The 22875-nt window shown below is 41.4% G+C and overlaps 5 protein-coding genes across 9 annotated transcripts; all 5 read right to left on the bottom strand.

Annotated features, from left to right (window-relative positions):
* Nucleotides 1-285: 285 nt before the first annotated feature.
* LOC103982508 (probable polyamine transporter At3g19553) lies at nt 286-2645 on the bottom strand. The gene is made up of 2 exons (XM_009399450.3): nt 1533-2645; nt 286-1010 (listed from the first exon to the last, which is right to left on the bottom strand). The coding sequence occupies exons 1-2, from the start codon at nt 2540-2542 to the stop codon at nt 482-484; spliced, it is 1539 nt and encodes a 512-aa protein (XP_009397725.2). The 5' UTR covers nt 2543-2645; the 3' UTR covers nt 286-481.
* A 302-nt stretch (nt 2646-2947) lies between these two features.
* Nucleotides 2948-5218, bottom strand: LOC135671759 (zinc finger protein 1-like). The gene has a single exon (XM_065179942.1). It carries the CDS (start codon nt 3715-3717, stop codon nt 3067-3069), a length of 651 nt encoding a protein of 216 aa, XP_065036014.1. The 5' UTR covers nt 3718-5218; the 3' UTR covers nt 2948-3066.
* LOC135672230 (LOB domain-containing protein 25-like) lies at nt 5132-5752 on the bottom strand. Its single transcript, XM_065180688.1, has one exon. It carries the CDS (start codon nt 5750-5752, stop codon nt 5132-5134), a length of 621 nt encoding a protein of 206 aa, XP_065036760.1.
* Nucleotides 5753-8444: 2692 nt separating this feature from the next.
* Nucleotides 8445-12523, bottom strand: LOC135671757 (transcription factor NIGTH1-like). Of its 5 annotated transcripts, none has more exons than XM_065179935.1 (7): nt 12038-12523; nt 11720-11937; nt 11245-11626; nt 10793-10869; nt 10328-10688; nt 9842-10105; nt 8445-9757 (listed from the first exon to the last, which is right to left on the bottom strand). In XM_065179935.1, the coding sequence occupies exons 1-5, from the start codon at nt 12249-12251 to the stop codon at nt 10500-10502; spliced, it is 1080 nt and encodes a 359-aa protein (XP_065036007.1). In that variant the 5' UTR covers nt 12252-12523; the 3' UTR covers nt 8445-9757; nt 9842-10105; nt 10328-10499. The 5 variants fall into 5 exon arrangements, with proteins under 5 accessions (XP_065036007.1, XP_065036009.1, XP_065036011.1 ...); XM_065179937.1 differs by having other exon boundaries at nt 8445-9753; XM_065179939.1 differs by having other exon boundaries at nt 8445-9749.
* A 3430-nt stretch (nt 12524-15953) lies between these two features.
* Nucleotides 15954-22658, bottom strand: LOC135671758 (upstream activation factor subunit UAF30-like). Its single transcript, XM_065179940.1, has 6 exons — nt 22217-22658; nt 18834-18948; nt 18529-18703; nt 17174-17230; nt 16934-17085; nt 15954-16315 (listed from the first exon to the last, which is right to left on the bottom strand). Exons 1-6 carry the CDS (start codon nt 22624-22626, stop codon nt 16190-16192), a joined length of 1035 nt encoding a protein of 344 aa, XP_065036012.1. The 5' UTR covers nt 22627-22658; the 3' UTR covers nt 15954-16189.
* Between the last annotated feature and the right edge of the window lie 217 nt (nt 22659-22875).

The following is a 22875-nucleotide window of genomic DNA, read 5'->3' as shown; positions in this document are numbered from 1 at the left end:
GTACGTCTCTCTTTCAAAATTTGAAGTCCAAACTCTATGATATTTTAAGCTTCTATTTGTTTACTATTTAAATCAATAAGTACTAATTGATGTTTCGGGGGGCATACCACATGTGATGCTGTTCCTAGGAAGAAAGTCCAGAAAAAGTCAATTATTCCACCTTGTTTGCGGAATAGTTTCCTTGTGATGGAAGAACTCATGGAAAGCTCAATATGGAGTAGCCACAGAAATGTTGTGCCAGTTAAGAACATTTAACTATCAAATGAAAGAGCTTAAAACATGATGTCATGCAAGGGGGTTTAACTTTTGATATAGATGGAAACCAAAAATGTAAAAGATAGAGAGGAAAGTAAAATCCTTTGCCAAACTTTGCATCCTCTGTACCAAAATTATTATAACGATACATATTAACATAAATGTGTTACATTAAAGGCTTAGATAACTCAAGTTGATCAGTGCACTTGAAGTGTTGAAATCTCTTTCACTCCTTATCCAAGATCCCATCTGAATTAATTTCAAGGTCTTGTAGTTCCTTCTTGACACAGGAATGGTCTGGCAAAAAGCTTACGGAAGCCTCATCAACAACATCCTGATTTTGCACTTGAGGAGTGTTGGAACAACCCTCAGGTGGCAGAGTTGTGTTGAGAAACTTAATGCAATTTTTATTCCTCATGTGCTCAATAGCAGGATATAAAAGAAACCCACCAAGCATAACACTCCCGCTCACAATAAAAGTCCTCATTGAAGCCAGACACATAACAAGGACAAGCAAAATAGTGGGAGGTACACAAATAATCACTGCGCCAAAGGTTTCTACCGGAATCTTATATGGCCTGTGGAGATCTGGCTTCTTTATTCTGAGTTTTATGAATGCAGCAAACTCAAGAAGCATTCCCAATGAGTACAAGAAATTAAGGAACTCCACAATCTCCTGAAAGCTCATCCATGATAATAGTATGACCCCAGTTGCAGAGCATAGGATGCTAATGGTTGGAGTGCCATATTTCGATCTACAAAAGTATCAATCTATAATTGAGATGGCCATGATGACACTGAAAGTATGCTAACAAAAACCACAAAGAATCATCACAAAACTGAAATCTTAGGTCCATTAAATTGAGAAAAAAATGATTTTTTTCCCCCCTTCCGAAATCTTATTCCAAGACTAGAGTACAATCCTACATCTCCCGAGCCCAATACAGTCACCGTGATGAACTAATGCTAAGAACGAGTGGAATACATCAAGAATTGGAGACATTTGATATTCCACCCCATTTGATATTCTTTTATGAAACGAAAGTATGAATGGCATATTCAGTGTACTAAAGCTTATGTAGTTCCTCTGCTCCAAATTATCACATTCTAAACAAAAACCATGTATTTGTTTCAAGAAAATTTGGTTCGGGAATTCTATTATAAGAAGGAGCTTTTAAACCAAGTTCAAGGAGAAGTCAGTAATATCTACACTTTGGTTTCTACTGTTTATGAAAACCGCAATGAGAAGTAGAAATAGATAGCAGCTGGGTGCTAACCTCTCTGCAAATATTGCCGGCAGCATCCCCATCTCGCTCATACCAAGCAACTGGAATGAATCGCTGCTCATCTCGGCCTCGAACAAACCCATGTTCGACATGGCCGCGGCTGCCTGGATCCACCATCGGAGCCACGCTCCCCCGATCACCATCCCAACCTGCGCAAAGTACCCGTCTTTCCACTCCTCGGTGATGGACGCGTCCATAGCCCCCGTACCGGCGAGCAATGGGATCAGGTACGAAGCCATCACGAGGATGACGGCCCCGAAGAGGGCCTTGGGGAAGGATCGGCTCGGGTCCTCGACCTCGCCGGCGAGGGTGCTTGCCTTGTCCCAGTAGTTGAGATTCCAGAACATGATGTTGAAGTAACCTCTAAAGTTAGCTCTTTTGAGGTCCACGGCGAGCCAGCGGCGGGGGCGGAGGCGGGGGAGGGCGAGAAGGGCCATGACGACGAAGGGGGAGAGGGAGAAGGCGGTGAGGGCGACGGCGGCGAGGCCGACGATGTTGAGGCCGCGGTAGTTGAGGAAGGTCAGGCCTGCCGTGAGGACGAGGAGGGCCGGAGTGCGGGCGGCCGGGCGGGCGAAGAATGGGAGGGACTGGCAGAGGTAGTCGAGGAAAAGGACGGGGTAGAGGGCGTTGTCCATGGTGCCGCTGGCCCACTTCCAGAATCCCTCCTGGAATCCCCAGAAGGGGCCAAAGGCGGAGGAGATCCAAAGCACGTATCCACCATTCTCCGGGAAGCTAGCGGCCAGCTCCGCGGTGACGAGGGCCTCAGGGAGGCTCCACAGGAAGGGGAAGACGAGGAAGCCCAGGAGGGATAGGAGGGGTCCGCCGCCGGCCGAGACGGAGTCCTCGACGCCAAAGGGGCCGCCGGAGACATTGTAGAAGATGAGGGCGATCAAGGGGAGCACCGACAGCTTCTTCGGCGGCGGCGGCGGCGGCGGCGGCGGCTGCGGCGTCGTGACGGAGAAAGGGTAGGAGGAATCATCGTCGCCAGAGGCCTCGCCCATCCAAGAGACGGACCCCCGACAAGCCCTCTCTCCCTCTCTACTCCCTCTTTCTTCTGATCCCTTCAAGGTTGATCCCTTCGACGAGATGTCCAAGAAGCAGGAGAAGGGGGTTGGAGAGAGTTACGTTGACGAACCGGGGAGTTGGGGCATCCCCAGAGCGGTTGGATTTCCACGTGGCAGTCATTCAACGGTGCCACATTTGTGAGATCTCGTCATAATTCAATTAAAATTGATCTGAGTGAATCTTATGCCTATAATTAAATATATGACATATAAATATATTTCCTTGTTAGCTTCATATGGTTCTGTTCGTCATCATTCGATTCAGTTCCTCATTTCCATAGCCACATGCGATCGAAGCTCACATCGTCAAGATCTTAATGCAGCTCATATTAATGATCAAACTTGGAGAAAGAATCGTTGACTTCATCAACCTACAAAGAATTCTGTACACGGAGAAGAGTAGTATTCATCTCGAACAAACAATGAACGCAATGGAGTTGACTTTTAGTAGCTGTCGGCGCTTAAGCCGGGATCAGAAGTCTCGGTTTCTTGAACGCCAGTGGGCTCTGCACCTCCTCCTCCTCCGCGGTGGCCGCCGCCGCCGCCGTTGCCGGTAGGCAGCGCCGGACACCACCGTCGAACTCGAACTCGGGCAGCGATGGCACGTTCAGATCCAGCCCCCTGTTACCGAGGATTCCGTCGTAGTGGCACCGCTTGTGCCCCCCGAGCGCCTGCCCCGAAGGGAACGTCTTCAGACACACCGAGCACTGGTGCAACCTGCCGGCGCCGGCAGTGGAGGAGCCTGAGGTGTCGACGGTGGCCTCGTCGGCGGCACAGGTGAGCTTCCGGTGGCCGGTCTTGTGGCCGCCGAGGGCCTGGTAAGAGCTGAAGGCCTTCCCGCAGACGGAGCACTTGTACTCGAGCTTCCCCGGCGGTGGCGCCGAGTAAGAGGCCAACGACGGCAGGCGAGGACCGGGTCCGCCACGGGCGAGCATAACGAGGCAGTGGGCCAAGTACTCCTCTTCGGTCGGTGGCCGATCAGAGAAGCGGTGGCGCTTCGTCCGCTTCCGCTTCGCCCACCCTTCCATGTGCAGCAAGTCCTCGTCGCTCGTCTCTGTGCTCGCCGGTGGAATCAAAGCAGTTGTCGTCTCGATAGCCATCGAATTATACATGAAGAAGAAGAGTTGAGATTGCAGAATGGTTTTGGGTGGTGGTGTTATATACAAGGAAGGTGGAGGAGAGTGGAAGAAGAAGAAGAAGAAGAAGTAGGACTTGGACTTTACAGCTGCATGATTCGATCAGGCATTACTGCACCACTTGCTGCAACCACATGTTTTGAGATTGACTTGACCTCAAACTTGGGCTCTGAGTTAGGTTTTGCGACTCCAACAGATCTAAAGAAGAGCAAAAAGAAAGCACAGCTGTGCATAGTTCTCAGAATTTGGTGGCATCAGCCTGGCCATGGCATGCTTACAGATCTAAGGAAAAGCAATAAAGTAAAAGGATGGTAGTTGAGGTTGCAATTAGAAGAGAGAGAGGAGAAGAAGAAAAGTAGGTCAACCAAGGAAGTGTAGTGGGAAGGAGTGACATCAATTGGCTGGACACAGAGAGGAAGGAGAGGGTGCGAGTGGACGTGCATCAGAAGGTGAGCTGTGTGGAGAGGAGATCGAAGACCGACTCATTCTCCGGTGCAAGACAATGGGGGAGTTGGTGTCAATCTGTGCCAAGTGGGGGCAACAGAACAAACAGAGACTGATGTGAATGAAGGAGAGGGTGGGGGAGATGTGTGTAGAATTTTGACTTGTTCTCAATCCAAGTCAATAGATGAAATCAGATTCATGCACATAATTCTATACATTTAATTCTTTGCTGACAAAGATGAAAGCATTCATCCATCCACGAGCTAAGAAATCCGAAGTCACTGAAACAGATTGGTCTCTTTTCAAGCAAGAGAAACTCTGATCATTCCTCAGCCACATGCAATAAAGCAACTGCTGCAAACTCCTATAATGTCATCGATGAACATAGCATATATGGTCACAAACTTGCAAGCCTTACACAACTTGAAGGGTTCAAACTTGTCAGAGAGAGAGAGAAACGGGAGACGAGAAGGGACTCTCGTGACTGCTGCTACCTTACACAGTGATGATTGCTGTTAGCTGCAGGGAAGGAGATGATACAGCCTTTGTCTTTGTGTTGGTGATTGGGGCGTTGAAATCCATGTGGAAGAAGAGACATGAGTGCAATTGCACCGCTACCAGCCATTTGAATTATGGCCTTTCATCACAGTACTCTCAGATGCACATCATAATGGCAGAAAGCAAGAAAAAGAAAGGAAAATTCAAATAAGAAGAGCAGCAGCAGCAGCAGCAAAAGGATCGGATCTTCAGATGGCACAGAGAGATAGATGTATTCTGCAGCGCCATTCCTTTTGCTTGGCTGTACTGAATCAAATTCAAGTGGTAAGTGTTGTCTCCTTAATCCCATTAATACCGAGAGTTAATCCACGGCAATAAGAGGAACTGAAGGAGAGATCTGTAGCTTTTGCTCGACAAGCATTGCTTAGTAGTATCAGAAACTAATGCTTTATTTCCTCTCATTATGTTGTTGTTGCGGAGAGAACACTCCCTCGAAAGGCCGAGGGGGGAGCAACGCCGGCAGTCCCGTGGTGGCAGCCATGGTAGAGCCACCAGCCATCTGAAACACGGTACTGAATCTTGAGATCTCCTGCTGATTCGCTCGCTCTCGGTTGGCTGCAATCTGCTGCACCGCGGCCATCTGCTGTTGCAGCTCGTGCAACAAGATCTGCTGGTGGGATGATGGAGATGCCGCTTGGGGTTGTTGGTGGTGGGGATCGGCGATGGGAGCGCTGAGGTAGGCGGAGAGCTCCTTCCTGGCGTTGTAGAGGTCGCTCTGCACCTGGTGGAGCTTGTGTTGGAGGAGGCAGATGTGACCGACGCAGCCATAGACGGGGTCGTGGAGCCGCGCCTCCGCCTCGTAGGCCAGCGAGTTCACGGCGTCCTCCCTCTGCCACGGGCTGAGCTCGCCAAGCAGCTTCGCCACGTTGCTCGCCCCGAACACCCGATGCACGCTGGCGAACTTCGTCGGCTGGTCCGGCGGGAAGTACGGCGCGAACACGCAGCCGGGCGTGCACTTCCGCCGCAAGAACCTGCACGCCGCGCACGGCGACCTCGATGCCGCCGACATGGCCAGCTCTCTCTCTCTCTCTCTCTCTCTCTCTCTCTTCCCTGACCTTCCAAAGAAGAGCAAAACTCAAAGCAGGCCTCTGTCCTCTTTTCTTGGACAACAATTGCAGAGAAGCTGAAGAAGGCAGCTCCGCAGGTAGGATTAGGGTTAGGGTTTTCTCCTCCCTCGCCACAGAAGATCTTTAGGAAGATTGAGAAGGACAAGACACTGGAATTTGATCCAACAGCTGGTGGAACTCAAACTGAAAGACCAAGATCAAACCTTGGGTTGCTCAGAGTGAAGGAAACCTCCACTTCTCCTCCTCCTCCTCCTCCTTTCCTACTGCTCTCAAAGCAAAAGCTCTCTGTAAATTCATACTTCTTTCTCTCTTGGATCATACCATAACAAATAAAGACTGTGAAAATGATCCTAAGTGACCTCAGTTTCCAGAGCTGCTTGAACAGTCTCCAAAACAGATATCTGCAATCTCTTTCTTATGGAAGACATGTTCTTCACTGCACCCTTGCATGACGAAACACTGGTGACAGTGATATGGTGGCCTCTCATGGCTTCTGGGTTCTTCCTTGGGACCGATGCTATATTTAGATCATAGAGATTTACTACAAAGTAAACATTCATTCTTTGCTAGTGCAATATTTCTGATGCTATTATTATATATGATCTGCACCAAAAATAATATTCTCAATTTCTACATATTTTTTTCTAGCATCTTGTTTTCATAGACATAGTCAACCATTGGTGAGACTAAAGAAATATTCTCAAAAACATCATCTTCTTCTAGCTTGTCTATGAACTCACAACATTTCTTTTTCTTGATTTGTTCTTCCTTCACTTGTTCATTAGTTTCCAAGTACAAAACATGTTGAGGTGCACATGTTAATGGTCTCATGATCAACCACATAAACTGATACTAACATCAATTGAACTGTATCAAATGAATTTTCAGCTAATGTCAATTGCAGTGTATCTATCCTAAGCTACTTGATCTGCATTGTTGTTCATGTACACATTCTTCTCCAAGCATTAGATGTGTAATAATTGTGTGTTTCCTGGAGTCCATATATTTCTGTCTATTTGATTATCTTTGATGCAAGTTGCTCTTTTCTTAGGTTGGGTTGTCACTACAAACACATACATCAATTCTCAATCTTTTTCCAATTAGGCTTTCAGCTCTGCCAATGTGATCTGCTTATATTTCTGAGAAGGATATATTAGCAAGGTTGGATAAGCCAGCAGAAGTATTAGATTGAAGCTTGAAAGTAAATGATTTATATGCATTCATGCCTGTTTAGGTTCCTACAAAATGGTCAATGCAATTAGAAATCATGAAATCTTTTACAAGCTTTGATGGCATTGATTAACCTTCTGTTTAGCATCCCTTTCTACTCCTAATTGTTTCCACTTTTCTTTTACAAGATGATCTTTCATATTCTCATCTTATTATCTTTTTTTTTCCAGTGCTTTTGAGTAGGAAAGCAACATGCTTGAATTTATCTATTCTCACTAATCTCTCCTTTGCAAATCCATCTAAATGATGGATGGGATGAGAGGCAAGAAAACCTACATCCAGGTCTGCTGAATTCAAGATAGAAGAAGACTCATGAGTGCTTGTGCCTGAGGCCAGATGAGGCAGCTGAAATGAATGGCTTGAAGATGACAAAAATCATCAAACCAATCTTGGTAGGCCACCCAAAGATGCATCAATGAAACAATAGGGATTGGAATCAAGTTGCCTTACTGGGAGTTGAATAGCAAAGTTATGGGAATACTTTTAGCAACTACCAAGGATAACACACAGATCTAACTTCACCATCAGATTAAAGCTATTACAATATATCATGTATGTGGAAGCAAACAGGATTGGGAGTAATGATCCTATATTAGTTTGATATGAAACATCAATTAGTTGCAATTCAGGGTGGTTCTTGTTGTCAATCTTTTTTAAGTTCTTTCTTTTGGTAGAGGCAACAGATTGTACAGAATTATTATCCTGTATTTCTGATGATTACTGCTAAACACAACATAGTGAAGTCAATAATAAATTGAGTGGTCTGAAAGAGTTGTTGCAATTACAGTCATGAAGAATTCATAGCTTTTCAAGCTTGTTGAAGTTCCAGAAATGCTTTGAATCTGCTGTATTTGTATCTGACAAATGTATCATTGACCTGAAACTACATGACTGCATATTTCCTGGAGATAGATTTGAGTTTTATGCTGATGAAGGAGGGAAAACCAAGTGCAGAACTCAACCAAAATATGATGGTGGTTTATATGCCTTGTTTCCCTCTCTTCTTTATGTCCTTAGAGTAATCTTCCATTTCCTCTGCAATTGCTTGTCATTACTTCCCCTGCAAATTTATGAAGTAGCATGAAACTATATGATTGTTTTGTAGGTCTCCAAAAAATTATATTAGTTTTATGTCCTTGGATAAAGCTAAGATTTTCTATGCAAAATTGTCTCTTAGTATTGAAGAGCAGCAGTATATGTCAAAGATGTCTCATTTCATTGGCAAAGGAGAAGGAATTAGTGGAGTTGTGTGTTCTCTTAATTCATCAGTACTAATTCTCCAAAACACTTTTCACAGGCATGTTCACAGAAAACCTCAGAAGAGTGAGATCAACAAACAGTCAAGGCAAACACACTCCATGGAACTTTGCCTGCAACAGCAATGAACATTAAGCAGTATAGATGTGCAAATCTTAATAGTAAGAAGAATTGATATTGAGTAATAATTGTATCCAAGTATTCTTGATAGTAATAATTCAAAGCCTTCACCTTCACTGAAGATTAAAGACAACTTCTTGCCCTTTCTCATACCCTGTAATCTACTGAAACAGTGACAATTCACCTGCCTCCATGGATTAGCTTCACCTGCATGCAACTGGTTCTTCCTTCAGCTGGAAGAAAACATGGCCAGCCAAACAAGACGAGGTCGCTACGTGTCTCGGCTTCAAACCATGGAATTTCCAAGAACATTTCACTTGGATTTCAATCTGAGTGGTTGATTCATGACATTATGGTCCAATGATTTGGTGAAGCAGAGGAAAAGAGGAGGTGGAGGTACCTCAGTTGTTTTCTGTTTCCCTTATTTGTAGGTCATTATGCATCTGTGAGGAGGGAAAGAAGAGAAGCCCAACATCTGGATCTTGATCAAGCGATCCAATCTTTCTCATTGAGAGTGACACTTGTGTCCCACCTTAAAGATTTTTGGATGTGCAGTGTGGTGATATGAATTTAGTGTAAGCAAGAAGACAAACAGGATTTTAGGACAAGAAGGCAGTTGATTCATTATCTTTCTCTTGTTGGAGCATTCAGTGATCCTGCTGTGAAATTTGGCATTTCTTTAGCAAAAACCAAAAGATATATCAATACTTTTTCCAAGGTCAGATTCTTTGAGCTCTTCTCAAGACTGTTGCTTTGTTGACTGAAGATTCACAGGGAGCAGTAAATCTTAATTAACCCCATCAGTAGTAGGCAAAGAAGAACCTCAGAAGGTAGACAGCCAAACAACAGCTGAACTCAATTGGAGCATTTGCTACATAAGAGTTTGTGAGATCACACTATAACAGGACTTTTGATCCATGGCAGTTTGATGTCTGCCTATATTTATGTTGATGACTCTGTTCTCCTGAAACTGTAAAGACAGTTGATGGATGGCTTTGTTTCAGGTGGACATGCAGCAAACAAGGCATCTGTGTAGTTCTAAGACTGGAATTAGATGCAGCAGTAGACAACAAAAAAGCTGGAAGTTTAATGTGCAGGCTCCACATGGTTGCCAGGACAAGAAGATGAATTCAGAAAAAGATAGCTTGCAAGTTGCTAAAGTTAGCTGCCTGGCTCCATCCAGCCTGTGATGCAAGAAGAACAGAAAGGATGGGCACCAGGGAATGGTCTGGATTTGCTTTGCAACAGCTGGAGATATCAAGAAATATCCATCTGTTTGAGGTGCAAGTCCTTTGGAGAAAGATATACTTGAGAAGATGCTATACTTGAAGCCTGTCTTTCTGCTTGCAGGGGTAAAGACTAACATAAGAACAAGAGAATGTGGATCTTAGATGACCAAGATGCACAAACAGAAATGAACTTACAGGAAGAAAAATGACAAGGTGGTCCCTCAGAAATAGCAATGAAACAGTGTAATCATGGATGAAATTGTCAGCTCACAAACAGGAAAATGACTTGGAAGCAGGAATGTGAGTGCCAGATCTGAGCATTGGATTTTAAGATGAATTCCAGACAATTTCAGACAGGACCACTGATTTGGATGATTAAATGTTGTTGGTGCCAGAAGTCTCTCTTGTCCATGATCTCTTCTATTGCTATCTCATCCCTTGAGTAACCTGTCACAGAAACTTAACAGATGGAGAAAGATGTCAAATATGATTACACCAAGCTGTTGAAAAAGGATTAAGGATGATGGTGTCCAAAATATGTTGGAAATACTTCATCATAAGGAAATAACACTCCCCTAATGATCAAACAGTGTCGAAAAAACCTTCTTAGTGTCCAAAAACCAAAATTTAAGAAGGCAAATAAGTAAATGGAAGAAGTGATGGGAGAGAATCAAGACTCACCAGTCTCATCATTTCCCCCCAGTTGTATTGTATCAGCAAAATTTTGATTCTCTCTCTCTCTCTCTCTCTCTCTCTAGACATTGATCTCCTTCACGAGTACTGAAAAGCCTCCAAATTTCCAGCTATAGCTCTCTGATTTGCCATTTTCCTCAAAGCTATCTCTAGCCAGAGCTCATCTAGAGCCAGCTAACTGAAATGGGCTCATCGGCGACCCAGATTGTGAAAAACTCTGTTGTGAGGAACTAGTGTATTGTTCCTCACGATCCCATAGGCCTCCTAAAACCACAACTGCTCGATCTGCCGTAGCCACAGCATTAGGAAGCCTTTGAGCGTGGACCCTTTCAGTGTGCAATCGGTATTTCTGAAATGGTAGGAACAGATCATTAAACAAAGCCTTCTAACAACAACCAGCTGAAAATTTGATCAGGAAGCAATATGTCAACCCAAATGGAACTCAGAACCCACCTGCAGATGGCTCTTCACTTCATCATTTGTGAGCCCATCCACCTTCATCAGTTCTCGTATCTGTTTGGGAGTAGCCACTGCATCAATGAGCACCAACAGTCAAATTCAAGTAAAAGAAGAGGTTCCTCTTCCTATGGACTTCATTCTCCGACCAATATACTCCGCAGAATTTTTTCTGATATTTCGATCAGATAGAACATGTATCAAAATTCTGACTACTTCTTTTGATGAGACAACCATGACTCTTCTTTGTGTTACTTTCAATTTTATTGTTCTTCTTTCTCCATAGGAAGAAATCCAAAGTGAAGCGAAAGAGCAATTTTGATATCAGAACAATAATTTACAAGCTTAACAGATTCAAGGATCGAAGACAGATTGAGAAAAACTTAATAGAAATCGACTAATAGCACCCTACAATGATAATTGAGGAAAGATGGAACCTTGGCTCTTACCTTGGGCGCCACCCAGCTGTTGGATGGCGAGGACGAACCGGCGATGCAGTTCCTGCGACCAGCACCTCCTCGCCTTCCTCGGTGGTTGCAGCCGTGACTGCAAGCCAAGGGTCGCAGGCACCCACTCAGTGGCTTTTCTGAAACCACCGAAGCCTCGGTGGTCACCCAAAGCGACCGGAGTTACAAGGTCAAGGGTTCTGTTGATCGCCGGTGATTGCAGCGAGAGCTCAGGCAACGCAGAAGCGGGCTTCTCCTCCTCCTCCTCGGAGCTCGCAGCAAGAGGCGATAAAGCTTTAAATGGCAGGAACTCGACCCCGCTGCTCCGGCTTTTGCATTCTAGAGACTTCCCCTTCCCCTGTCTGTGATCCACCGCTCCATCTTGCTGCGATCAAAACCAGGCGATCCATTTAAGACATATCTCGAGAAGATATGAACAAAGATCGAACATTTTCCGTGAAGAATCCTTCTTTTCCACCTCATTCGACACGATCTTCTCTTCGTCATCGTTCTCACTGTAATTATCGCTCCAGAGTTGGACGGAACTCATCCAGTTCATCTTATCTCTGCAATCCGTTTCCACTTTTACCCCTCCATCGTCCTCGACTTTACTCTTAAGAGGCATGAATTCCTCGAATACATGTCCAAAACTCTCGCAGCGGCACCGCTCGATCTCCCTCCTCAACCTTTCGATCACTGCAATCGAAATCCAAAGAACCGATTTTAACATCGAAAGAATAGCCTAAAGCAACATCTTAAAACGATGAGGGAGGAGAAAAGGAAGCATCAGGCGAACCCTCGCGAAGAAGACGCATGCAGATGGGGACCTCGCGTCTAAAAGCCTCGATCTTTCGCTTTTCCTCCTCCAAGAACTTGATGGACTCCTCGAGCCTCGATGCCCGGCCGCTGCCGCCGCTCTCGATCCCCGACACCTCCTTCACGAAGTCGCCGACGATCCGGGTGGCGCACAGCTCCAACTCCAGTCCCATCTCGAACACCGCCGAGCCCATCGCCGTTCCACCTCTTTCGTTCTTCTCCGGGCGCCTTTACGAGGGAGAGGAGAAGCGAGCATTATATAACGAGGGAGGAGAGTTGAATCGGACCGCTCCGGGTGAACCGGGAAGGAGGAGGCAAAATGGACCGGAGACTAACGAGCTCGAGTCGCGGATTCCCCGCGTAACTCGACGCGATTAAATCGGCGGGATCCAGATACCGCTTCACACGCGATGCTCCAACTCACCGGGATTAGAATCTTGGTATTATTTTCATTAGTTCCTTTTATTCTCTCTCTCTCTCTCTAATGATTGGCTGATGGTGTTGTCTAGGAATCAAATAAACCTTTGGGAATATACACTTGATTTATTTAAATTAATAATTTTAAATAAATAAATTATAAGTAAAAAAAAAAAGGCAAGAAAGCATGATAAAATGTATCATTTTATATCATATTAATTTATTTTCTTAAGTTATAAGTTTGAAAAATAGATCAGATTGAATCAATTTCATCATTATGTTGTGTTAAAGATGAAAGTTGACATTAACACAAGAATTTTCTTTCCTCCAATACTAATAAATCTTCAATAGGCTCTTGTCCTGATGACTAAGTGGATAAGATTGGATGGAAGAAGCACAACTAAAATTGGCTTCCTTGAGAAGAATATTGTTGGAATCCAAAGAATAATTTGGAATTTTTGGACTTGGAGCAGTCATTGTGGATAAAGGATGAGTTGGCATTTGGATACTAATTTTTAAGGAGCACTAGTTGATGAGGTCTTCTTCCTAATTCACTTGCATGATGGTCAATTTGGAAGTATAATGATGCTACTCCTACATCACATTTACAAACTAACTGTGTATTATTATGGAGATGATATCTATTAGAATTAACATCAAAATTTATCGACTGTTAAATCATATGGTGGATGACAACCATTCATGACTCCCTCCATTTCCTTGCAAGAAGAGACAACATGAAGAGTTTCTTTTCATGGTGAGAGAGGGAACAAAAGGTGATGTTGAATCTCTCAATTTATGATCAGCAAATGGATGCTGAGTTGGATTGCAGACCCACCAAAACCCTAAAGCTGTGGCCAAGAAGTAGTAGAAATCATTGCATGGAAATGGAGCAGCAGTAACACAAGAAACCAAGCAGCCACCCACAAGAAAATGATGGCGGTTCTCTAATTCCTTTGTCAGCTTGCATGGTTGTGTTACAGAGATGATACACCAAGCATAGAAAAGATCTTATTCTTCCATGGAAGATTGGCTTTTAGGGTTTCTTTTCTTCTCACTCATAGTCTTGAGTTATGACTGCTTCTTCCTTTCCATATGAGAAGGAAGAATAGCAGAAAGCCAGAAATATCACTCACCATCTACAGTGCCTTTGTTTGACTGGTACCTTAGAACAATGATCCTTTTTTTGTTTTTTTTATCAAGTTTGGACTAACAAAGAAAAGATCTCCTCTTCCTCCTCCTTCTTAGGGTTCTTTCTCCCCCTCCTCTCTAGGGTTCTTCCATAGGAAAAGAAAACAAAGGGTGTTTTGATGAAAATTGTAAGCAAAGAAAACATCTCTCTCTCTCTCTCTCTCTCTCTCTGTAAAGGGTTTTATCACACCATTTACAGTGATTTTGATTGACTGATACCTTAGAGTGGTCTCATTTTGATGAAGTAATTGGGGAATCTATGCCACTGGAATCCTTTCAAGAAAAGATCATGTTCTATCTACATGCTTGATGCTTGATGTTCCAACCTGTGGACTTGGTTGACATGTTTGAATCATGCACTCAGCCTTGCATATATCCCTCCCGTGTCTTCCAATCTTCTTCCTACTTGCTCATCTAAAGTTATTATATGAACGTGTGCATCTATATATAATCTCACCAGATGAATATATATATATATATATATATATATATATATATATATTTATCTGCAACTGAACTGAGTGCATTCTTCTAACGTGGAGGAGGCGACGGCATCGGTTCGCAGCGTCCTATGTGGGCCCATGAATTGTTCTCTGTGGGGCCCAAGGTTCACTACCAGTGGTTCACTCTGGCTCGCTGGGCCCACCTCTGCCCTTTATTCCCTTGCCCAACAAAAAGACTTTTTTTTGTTGTACTTCCACCTAACTGATATGCACCCACATGGCCACCCAACCAAAAGAATCCCACAGAGAGCAAAGGAGGAAGAAGGGATCATGGAATCAGGGAAAAAGGAAAAAGAAAAATCCATGAAGTAGTTCTTATGCTGCCTTCAAAACACAAAGCTTATATTGAATATGGGGAAGGCTGAATTGATTTAGCATTTCATTATGCTTACATTGAATATGGATCTTTGTTCTATCGTTGAGATTTTAACAAACTAATATGTTTACTTAAATTAACAACAGTTTAAGTTCATGTTTACAGAATCTTTAAATTAAAGGATGGATCTTTGTTATATCGCTAAGATTTGCCTCAACAATCATCCTGACTCTATCAATAGTTACATCAATTGATAATTGATTCATAAGTCTTGATTTATAGTCTCATGGCACCACTAATCCTAATTGTCTCATAAGGACAGTTTAACCTTCTTGTCTTAAAAGACCTAATCTGTTCCATCATAGAAAAAGGTACCAAAACACATTTATTTATTTTTCCTGAAAGAACACTAGCTGAAACACCATAAACTTAAATCCTTAATGACAGGAGTGCTAAATGGTCAAACAATAGCAATAGATAGATTTTAGTAAACCAGCACATTATGTCTACAAGATCACATTGTTGTTTCAACCATGTAAAACATATCAACAACAAGGAAGATTGACTTCAGCACAACCTTCATGGGCAGGAAAGAAGATCAAATGTCATAAACATGATTTTTCATAAACATAAATGATAAGGTAACAATGCTTGATTTAAATTTCCAAAGATGCAAAGAAAAATAGAAGCTGGCATATACACGAAATTTAGCATGAAACCACAAAATGAATCTATATTGTGATAATTATCATGCTGGCAACATAAGCATAATACTACTGCTCAAGGTACATCAAAATAATGCTAGTGGTGGAAGAAATGGTGGCAGTAGTAAGAAGGTTTTGGATGAGATAGTAGCGCAACATTTTTCACTGTGAGATACTAAAAAATATGCAAACACAAGAACTCTTAATGCATGAGGATTTCAAAGACCATAAATGAGCAGAACAAATCGAAAAAGTTGACAAGCAGCTGATAACCAACAGAGGATGTTTGGAAAATCAAACTCTTGAGGACAGTGAATTTTGAGCTTACCAACAATATTATCCAGAATCCATTCCAGCTGCATCAGAATCAATTGATGGCAGGTTGGTTCTGCCTCCATGATCCACCAAAAATGGCAGGGCAGTTTTGAGAGAGTCCATAGAATTTGGATGATTTATCCTAATACATGTGCTCTATGTCATGCTCCCAGAATTTCTACCTCAAACAGAGTTAAAGATGTACAAGGAAGAAAGAAACTGTTGATGATACCCTCTGGTTCTTCTCAACCTGCTCTCTCTCTGTAGGTGTGACAAAGAAGCACCTTAATTATCACTTTTCTAATATCAGCAATCAAAACTGAGTAAACATAAATTTGTTGCTGTTGCTGGCCGCATCATGATCTGAAATATCTAATGCAGGAATTTGTAATTTAAACTGCTAATTCTGTAGGTAAGAAGTATATGATTTGAAAAACAGCCAAAGATCCATTTGATCATCCTTTACCAGCTGATTAGAAAATGAATTCAATATTGTGACATTGAAACTCTATGAACAAAACAAGTTCAGTAGTTTAGTCATACAGTGTAAGAAGATGATAAAGCAATTTGTCAACCGTTTGTTGCCACTCTGAAGCACCAAAATATTTAATCATGAAAAGTTCAAGTTACACTAAGGACAAAATTTCCATTTCCATGGATTTTAGAGAAATATTAGAAGGTACATCTCACTGTTTTTCCTTGATGAAATGAGGTGCCAGCAACTTTGAAACTGTGAATCCATGGAAGCTATCAACCTTGAGAAGTTCTTTTAGCTTCTCATCACATATCACATTCCTCTTATCAGCAGGATCCTTGGACAGACAACGGAAGATGCTAAGATATTAATCACATCAAATGCAAAACAGAATGACAAGGAATGATTATGACACTGCAAATAGACCTTAATATGCATAGCAAAAGGATGTTGCAACTACAAGTACAGCATAGCCAAGATGAATATGTTACAGAGATATTCCATGTGAACATAACACGAGTTTTTCGTTACATGATTTTTCACACTGCAATACTGCTAATTGTGAGAAGTTATTTATGATGCTTCATGATATTATCTATATTTTTTAAGTACCATACATGAGATCAGTGAAGGTTTATCAAGAAAAAAATAACAACTATCATAGCTAAGATCAATTACGAGTAAAGTCCTGTTCTGCAGTTTTAGCAATTCATTTATAGTAATTTTAGGTGGTTGCCCAAGAACAAGAATTTAGTTGTTAGCATTATAATTATGCAAATGAAACACATTATGTTGGTCACTAAAGCAGAGAAAGAAACACATTCACCATGGTGGTTTAAGTATCCTCCATTAGTAATAAATAGATAGCAAGGAACAATTTATTATTTCAGGACTGCGCAAGTCAATAATACACAAATGGCATAATGCATTTTCCCACGCAACCACAGCAATATACCTGCAGATTGTTTCCTTTTATGTAATCCCACATCCTTTTCACAACATCAGACCTTGACAATGTATTTTCGCCAGTGCCAAAGAACTTCACAAGATCATCTGAAAGTGGAAGTGGCGCAAGAAGTCCAGACGATCCTACTTTTTGCCGCTTGCCTATTGTAGTGAAAGCAAGCCCAATGAGTTTACAGAGTTATATTGCCAACAGTTTGACGATATAGAATAAGCAGTAAATCATCCTAACCTTCTAGTTCTTTCTTGGGCTTATCATGCTGTTTTGGCTTCACAGAAGTCACTGGGCCTGCTCAATCACAAAAGTATATCAGATATTAGTCAAGTGAAGTATTCGGAGCATCCCATAATTTAAAAATGTTAGGCACATGACATTTAGCCTTTGGACAAGTCAAGAAGACATCCCCAGAAATAAGATTCAAAACCATTATTCTTTAATCTGAGGTATGTAATAAGAAAATAATAAACCAATAATATAGGGCAGAATTTAAAAAAGAGATTGTGATGGACTTCGGTGTTCTACAGGCAGTTTGTTGCATTAACTTTTCAGACTTTTAGTATGGGATATCGGAGAAACATAACCATTTTCTATAAATGATTCTTGCATGGAGATTTTACTAACAAACAGCACAAAAAATATTCTACAACCCAGAGTTAAACATATTTGAGAGCACAAAAAATTGTATTAACCAATCCCACTGGTAACACAAATTAGCAGAAAAATTATGCTGAACTTTGATGAAGGGAAACATATGCCAACCTCTCAATGAGTATGTACTCACCTCCAAAGACAAAGATATCTACGTGCAGCTCCGAATAAAACAAGCTAGTATACGTGAGTCTAAGCATTTGTCTGCACTTTAAAACCCTATAAGGCAAATCAGAAAAGAGGAAAAAAATTTGAATAACCCTGTTAGAAAGGCCTAAAACCTGGATTTAGGCATAGCAGTTACAACCCTCATTCTTTAAGGGGAAGCTCCTGTACAAAAGATTTGGGAGGCTCCAAGAAATATGACAGTTACTTCATAGGAGACAAGCCCTCTAGGCTTAAAATAAAATTGCCAAGAGAACTGAACATACATGAACATAAGAACTTATAATACTTGGGTCCTTATAACATGAGCAAATAAAGAAAGTTTGTTTATTGTCAGAGACCAACGAAATAGAAACACAAACTTATTACCAGGCCTACCACACTTTGCCTTTTGGAATCTACCCTTCGTATCTTTATCTCACTGTTGCACAATAACAAGGGAACATTATCATTCTTTCATTTGGTAAACATAAATTGCCACATTGAGATATCACAAGGTCTCCCTAGTGACATTTCTACCACGCACAGTCTTGGAAAACTTTCTAGTTCATTACTATAACCAACTAAAACATGTAATCAAGGAGGAAACCTAGATTAAGAACATGCAGAAAACATGTATCCCTGCCTTAACATGCACAAACAGATTCCTTCATTCAAAGGTACTAACTACTTCTAAAGTGCATCTTATTTGTAACTAGAAAATAACAAGAGTATAACATACATGAAAGACCTCATATAATATCATTGACCAAGAAATTAGTTTTGTGGATTACCATCATCAGAGTTCAAAGGCCAAATGTGTTTTGACAAAGCTTTATTCATTTGAAACATGTCAATGACATTCACATTAAAAAGGGGTTTCAATTTCTCATCACATATGATCTTTCGCCTGTTATTTGGGTCTTGCAAATTTTTTTCGCGAATATATGCCCATAGCCTCTTAACAACCTGAAACAATATACATAATAGAAATGATCATGACAAGGGCAAAAATAGGTTACTTTGTTGCCAAAAACACTATGTAACCAAATATAAATATTTATATGGGGGATACTGTACCATACATGATAAGAATTACCTCAGTTCTAGCTAACTCTGGTTCACCAACAAAATCCTGTAATAAAGGGGAAAGACTACAGAGTTTGGCAAAACCACCTCCCCGCTTCTTGACTTCCTTACTAGGTTTACTTGATCTTACATTAATAAGACAAAGAAAACATGTTTAGGATACCTATGCAACACTTCATCCAAGAAAAAAAAAAAGAAAATATACAGACTATAATGAAGAAAAAATTAACAAGAAATTGAGATAAAATGCTTTCTAGGGTTTTCACAGATAATTGGGCACATGAACCACATTCAAAGAGAATCTAAGATCTCTTAAAAACATCAGAAAATTGTTGAGACTGCAAAATTGCAAGGTAAACAACACTGCAGTATAACCCAAAAAATAAGCTTTTTAATTATTTTAATCTAGAAGGCCCCAAATATATGAGATAACCAACAGGAGCTAAAGCAAGGATATATTTTGTAGAAAAATTGACAAAACCATTCAGTAAAAAGCCAAGTTTCGCTGAAAAGGTGACATAGTAGGATAAAGGATTAAGGCGGCTGATAACAAGCTGGGCTGTGATCTCAAAGCATAACCATCAGCATCCATGGCAGTCACATACATGGAACTTTTTGTGACATAAGTTGGCACATATTATTGATAGCTTATACCTTGTATTGCAAATAGCCAGTTTCCTAGGGATTTGACTAAATACTGCAAGTGGTTAATCTAATCAATGCATATGCCATCATGTTCCCAAGAAAAGGACCTAATTTTTAGTGCCAAATGCTCTTAGTCAGCAGACTATTATTTAACTGCTCCCTACAGCTTTCTAGAATTTATATACAGAAAATGATGCGGTGCCCAACAAGAGTGTTATTTGGTTTGAAAAGATTGCAAGTACATCTTAGCGCACATAACGAATAAAAGAATGTTAGCACTTCATACTCCACACCATTCAGAAGTGCTTCTGAATTCTAATCTAAATCTCATCCATCCAGCAAGCAAACATACCATATTGTGCCAGCCCAATATCACCAAATGCATCATCAGTAAGTCAAAGTAGGGTGAAGATCCTAAGTAACACTGGTAACTGGTAGTACCCAACCCAATCCCCAGCAAAGCTCTGTAGAAAACAAAATGGAGGGAAAAGAAAACCAAATGCCCATGGGACTAATTCATCACAGTAAAGGTCAAACGATCCTCATCGCTGCTAAAGCACCAGCAAAATTCAAAGGATAAGAGCTTTTTGCTCTAAAAGCCAAACTTTATCTTAAGATTAATACTAAAGCAAACTAGGGGATGGAGATACCAGAACTGGTGAACAACAAGAAGAATAAACAGCCATAATGTCCCAACTTCCAACTATTGAGATTGGCCTCATGGATCTTTTCTCTTCATTAAGTTCTGTGTATGGCAATGAAAGCAAGACTGGGGACGACAGGGAGATAGCTCATTTGCAATTTGGGTGACCAGGGCTAAAGTCACAAAACTATCCTTCCTGTTTGCAGGGACAAGGCTACATAAATTGACTGTCCCCAGCCATCTGAGCTTTGTGTATAGCAATATCCTTCATTAAACTAAAAGCAAGCATACTGTTTGTTGTTTCCAGTAAGTTTGCTTAGGTGTCTTGCTTCCTCCTCTCCACCATTTCTAAATTGACTTATTCCAAAACTAACTTTAAATTTAGATGACATCTATAAGATCATAATATGTGATGTTTCCTTATTCACATATTATTAAGAGTATCTAAAAATTGTCCATCAAGTATTTCAATATGTAAGACAAACTTACCATGGGTCTACATTTTGGAGTCAAAGATCACTATGTCTAAAAGAAAGAAAACAAATTATTGGAGATTATTAAAATGATCAAAGAGATTCACAGTATATATTTCACTTATACTCAATAGTGAAAGAGTTCATCAATCTCCCACATAGCAGTCCAACACATGAGGCCTTTCATTGCATGGACCTATAGCGAATTTGATGCACATAGCCTAACTTCTGAAAATGTAGAGGGGCTTAACATGAATCAACTTGATGAAGCAACATAATGCATGGGCCAAAAGCACAACCTTGCAAGAGGCTCCAATTAAGTCTTAGGAGGGCATAAGGCTTTAACTATGTATCAAAAGTGGCTATTTTCAACTAAATATTTATCACATATAGGGTCAGCATTATGCTAAAACTTGGTATAGGATAACATAAGATAATCACAAATAGCTAACAAGTTGAAGGCTCTATAGATGTTAGGCAACAGGTTTAACAAAGAAACAGTGCTTGGAGGAAAAGAAGGAAGGAAAGAAAATATATTTTATGCATATCAAGAGGAAGAGACACCGAATGTAATATCATGGCTTATACAGGCAAACCACTGACAGAAACTGCTACTATGACCTAAGTAGACAAATGGAATCAAGCAATGTTCTACTATAATGATTTGATATCCTTCCTGTAAATCTATACATGTTTTACCTTCAATATCAAGAACTAAGCCTCATTAATGAAAATTTTAATCTCTAACCATGTCTTGAAAAAATACAACGGGGGCAACATAAGCATGCAATATGAGTTGCAACGTGTTCAGTTTATGTTTTTCCATGACATGGGAGTATCTTAACACATTAGCATTCTGTTAGCTAGCAAATGACAGTGGGAACACCATGTTCCAAGGCTTAATCATACGTTTTAGATAGCACCCAATAAGTAAGAATCATCATAACAGGTGTTCTGTTTGGGTAAAGTACTGTAAAGGAGAACTACTGCAACAAGTGTCCAAGTGCAGTGCTACTATGTGTTAACTCTCTTTTGGATGACAGAATGAAGGAGAGCTGAAATGGAAATTTACTATGCTTAGACTACAAATGTTTCATCTATGAATTTGTTTATTTGTATTCCATCAAACTCAAATAGCGCATAAAACCAAAATAAAAGAAATAGGCTTCATATAGAATCCCACTGTTAAACACAAAGAAAACTTATGAAGATTGAAGATCATGATCATCATCTTCTAGTATGACAAATAATACTACGAAAAGCAATGATGATATTAGTGCTCTTTAGAGAACACTAAAACAATGCCAGACTGTTGGACTGCCCAAACAATTCACTGCACAAATTGCACTAATTGGAGGAAAAAGAAAGCATATGATGCACAAACTTTCTATTCAATCCAACTCATCAGGTCCTCTATTTTACCTAAAATATGAAAACGTCAGTCAAGGTCAACCGAGGGCTTTTCGGGTCCTTAATTCACAGATACCTTACCTCGCTTGAAATGATACGCGGAAACGAAAGGTGTTATGTTTAACCTGGCTGCTGATTGAAAACCCTAATTAAACCCAACTTGCCCAATAAGACCACTAATACCTAACAAAAAGAGGGCAAAAAGGGCAATAAAGAACTCACTTTCTCTTCTTGCTGCTTCCCTCGTTAGTCTTCTCGTCCTCCTCCTCCCCTTCGTCTCCCTCCTCCTCATCCAAAACCTCCCCAATACCCCCCGCTTCTTCTTCCTCTTCCTCCTCTTCCTCTCCGGAACCGTCATGGTCCTCCTCCTCCTCCTCCTCCTCCTCCTTCACGGCCTCCGCCGGCGCCGCAGCATCCTCCTCCTCCTCTTCCGCCTCCTCGGCGTCCTTATTGTCGTGAAGTTCGCTCAGAAATAGGTCGACCTGCTGCCTGATGAAGGCCTTCTTGTCGGAGAGATCGATGCCGAAGTCCTCCTCAAGCTGGCGGCGAACGGAGGTGGTAGTAGTGGTGGAGAGGTCGGAGGCCCGGAGTACCTCCCGAAGCCGCCCAACGAGCTCCGCGTCCGACACCATCGCCCCTCTCCCCTTTCTAACGCCCTCCCGTCCCTCCTCCCCCTCTCGTCATCTGCTTTTATAGACTCATCCTATTGGGCTTTTCCTTATAAGGTTTTAAGGCCCATCTTCGTTGGGCCTTCGGCTCCCTAATAGCCCAATCTTGATGTGAATGCATCATATCTTATAAATGCTTTTACATATCTATCCTTTCGAGGTTCCGAAATAACAAATTTGTTTCAAGAATATATATATATATATATATGAAAA

This window comes from Musa acuminata, chromosome BXJ1-4 (genome assembly GCF_036884655.1).
Source record: "Musa acuminata AAA Group cultivar baxijiao chromosome BXJ1-4, Cavendish_Baxijiao_AAA, whole genome shotgun sequence".
Classification (NCBI taxonomy): Eukaryota; Viridiplantae; Streptophyta; class Magnoliopsida; order Zingiberales; family Musaceae; genus Musa; species Musa acuminata.
The sequence above is the reverse complement of the archived record's forward strand: the minus strand, read 5'-3'. Positions and strand labels throughout refer to the sequence as shown.

What these genes read in the sequence shown, in the direction of transcription:
- LOC135671757 (XM_065179934.1), bottom strand. Translation starts at nt 12,251, where the DNA reads ATGGGCTCGGCGGTGTTCGAGATGGGACTGGAGTTGGAGCTGTGCGCC. An exon ending in CATGCGTCTTCTTCGCGAGG is followed by an intron (nt 11,938 to 12,037) that starts GTTCGCCTGATG and finishes TTTCGATTGCAG; the next exon opens with TGATCGAAAGGTTGAGGAGG. An exon ending in ACAGCTGGGTGGCGCCCAAG is followed by an intron (nt 10,870 to 11,244) that starts GTAAGAGCCAAG and finishes TCATTGATGCAG; the next exon opens with TGGCTACTCCCAAACAGATA.
- LOC103982508 (XM_009399450.3), bottom strand. Translation starts at nt 2,542, where the DNA reads ATGGGCGAGGCCTCTGGCGACGATGATTCCTCCTACCCTTTCTCCGTC. An exon ending in CCGGCAATATTTGCAGAGAG is followed by an intron (nt 1,011 to 1,532) that starts GTTAGCACCCAG and finishes ATACTTTTGTAG; the next exon opens with ATCGAAATATGGCACTCCAA.
- LOC135671759 (XM_065179942.1), bottom strand. Translation starts at nt 3,717, where the DNA reads ATGTATAATTCGATGGCTATCGAGACGACAACTGCTTTGATTCCACCG.
- LOC135671758 (XM_065179940.1), bottom strand. Translation starts at nt 22,626, where the DNA reads ATGGTGTCGGACGCGGAGCTCGTTGGGCGGCTTCGGGAGGTACTCCGG. An exon ending in GGAAGCAGCAAGAAGAGAAA is followed by an intron (nt 18,949 to 22,216) that starts GTGAGTTCTTTA and finishes TATTAATGTAAG; the next exon opens with ATCAAGTAAACCTAGTAAGG. An exon ending in TAAAAGGAAACAATCTGCAG is followed by an intron (nt 16,316 to 16,933) that starts GTATATTGCTGT and finishes TGTCTGTCCAAG; the next exon opens with GATCCTGCTGATAAGAGGAA.
- LOC135672230 (XM_065180688.1), bottom strand. Translation starts at nt 5,752, where the DNA reads ATGTCGGCGGCATCGAGGTCGCCGTGCGCGGCGTGCAGGTTCTTGCGG.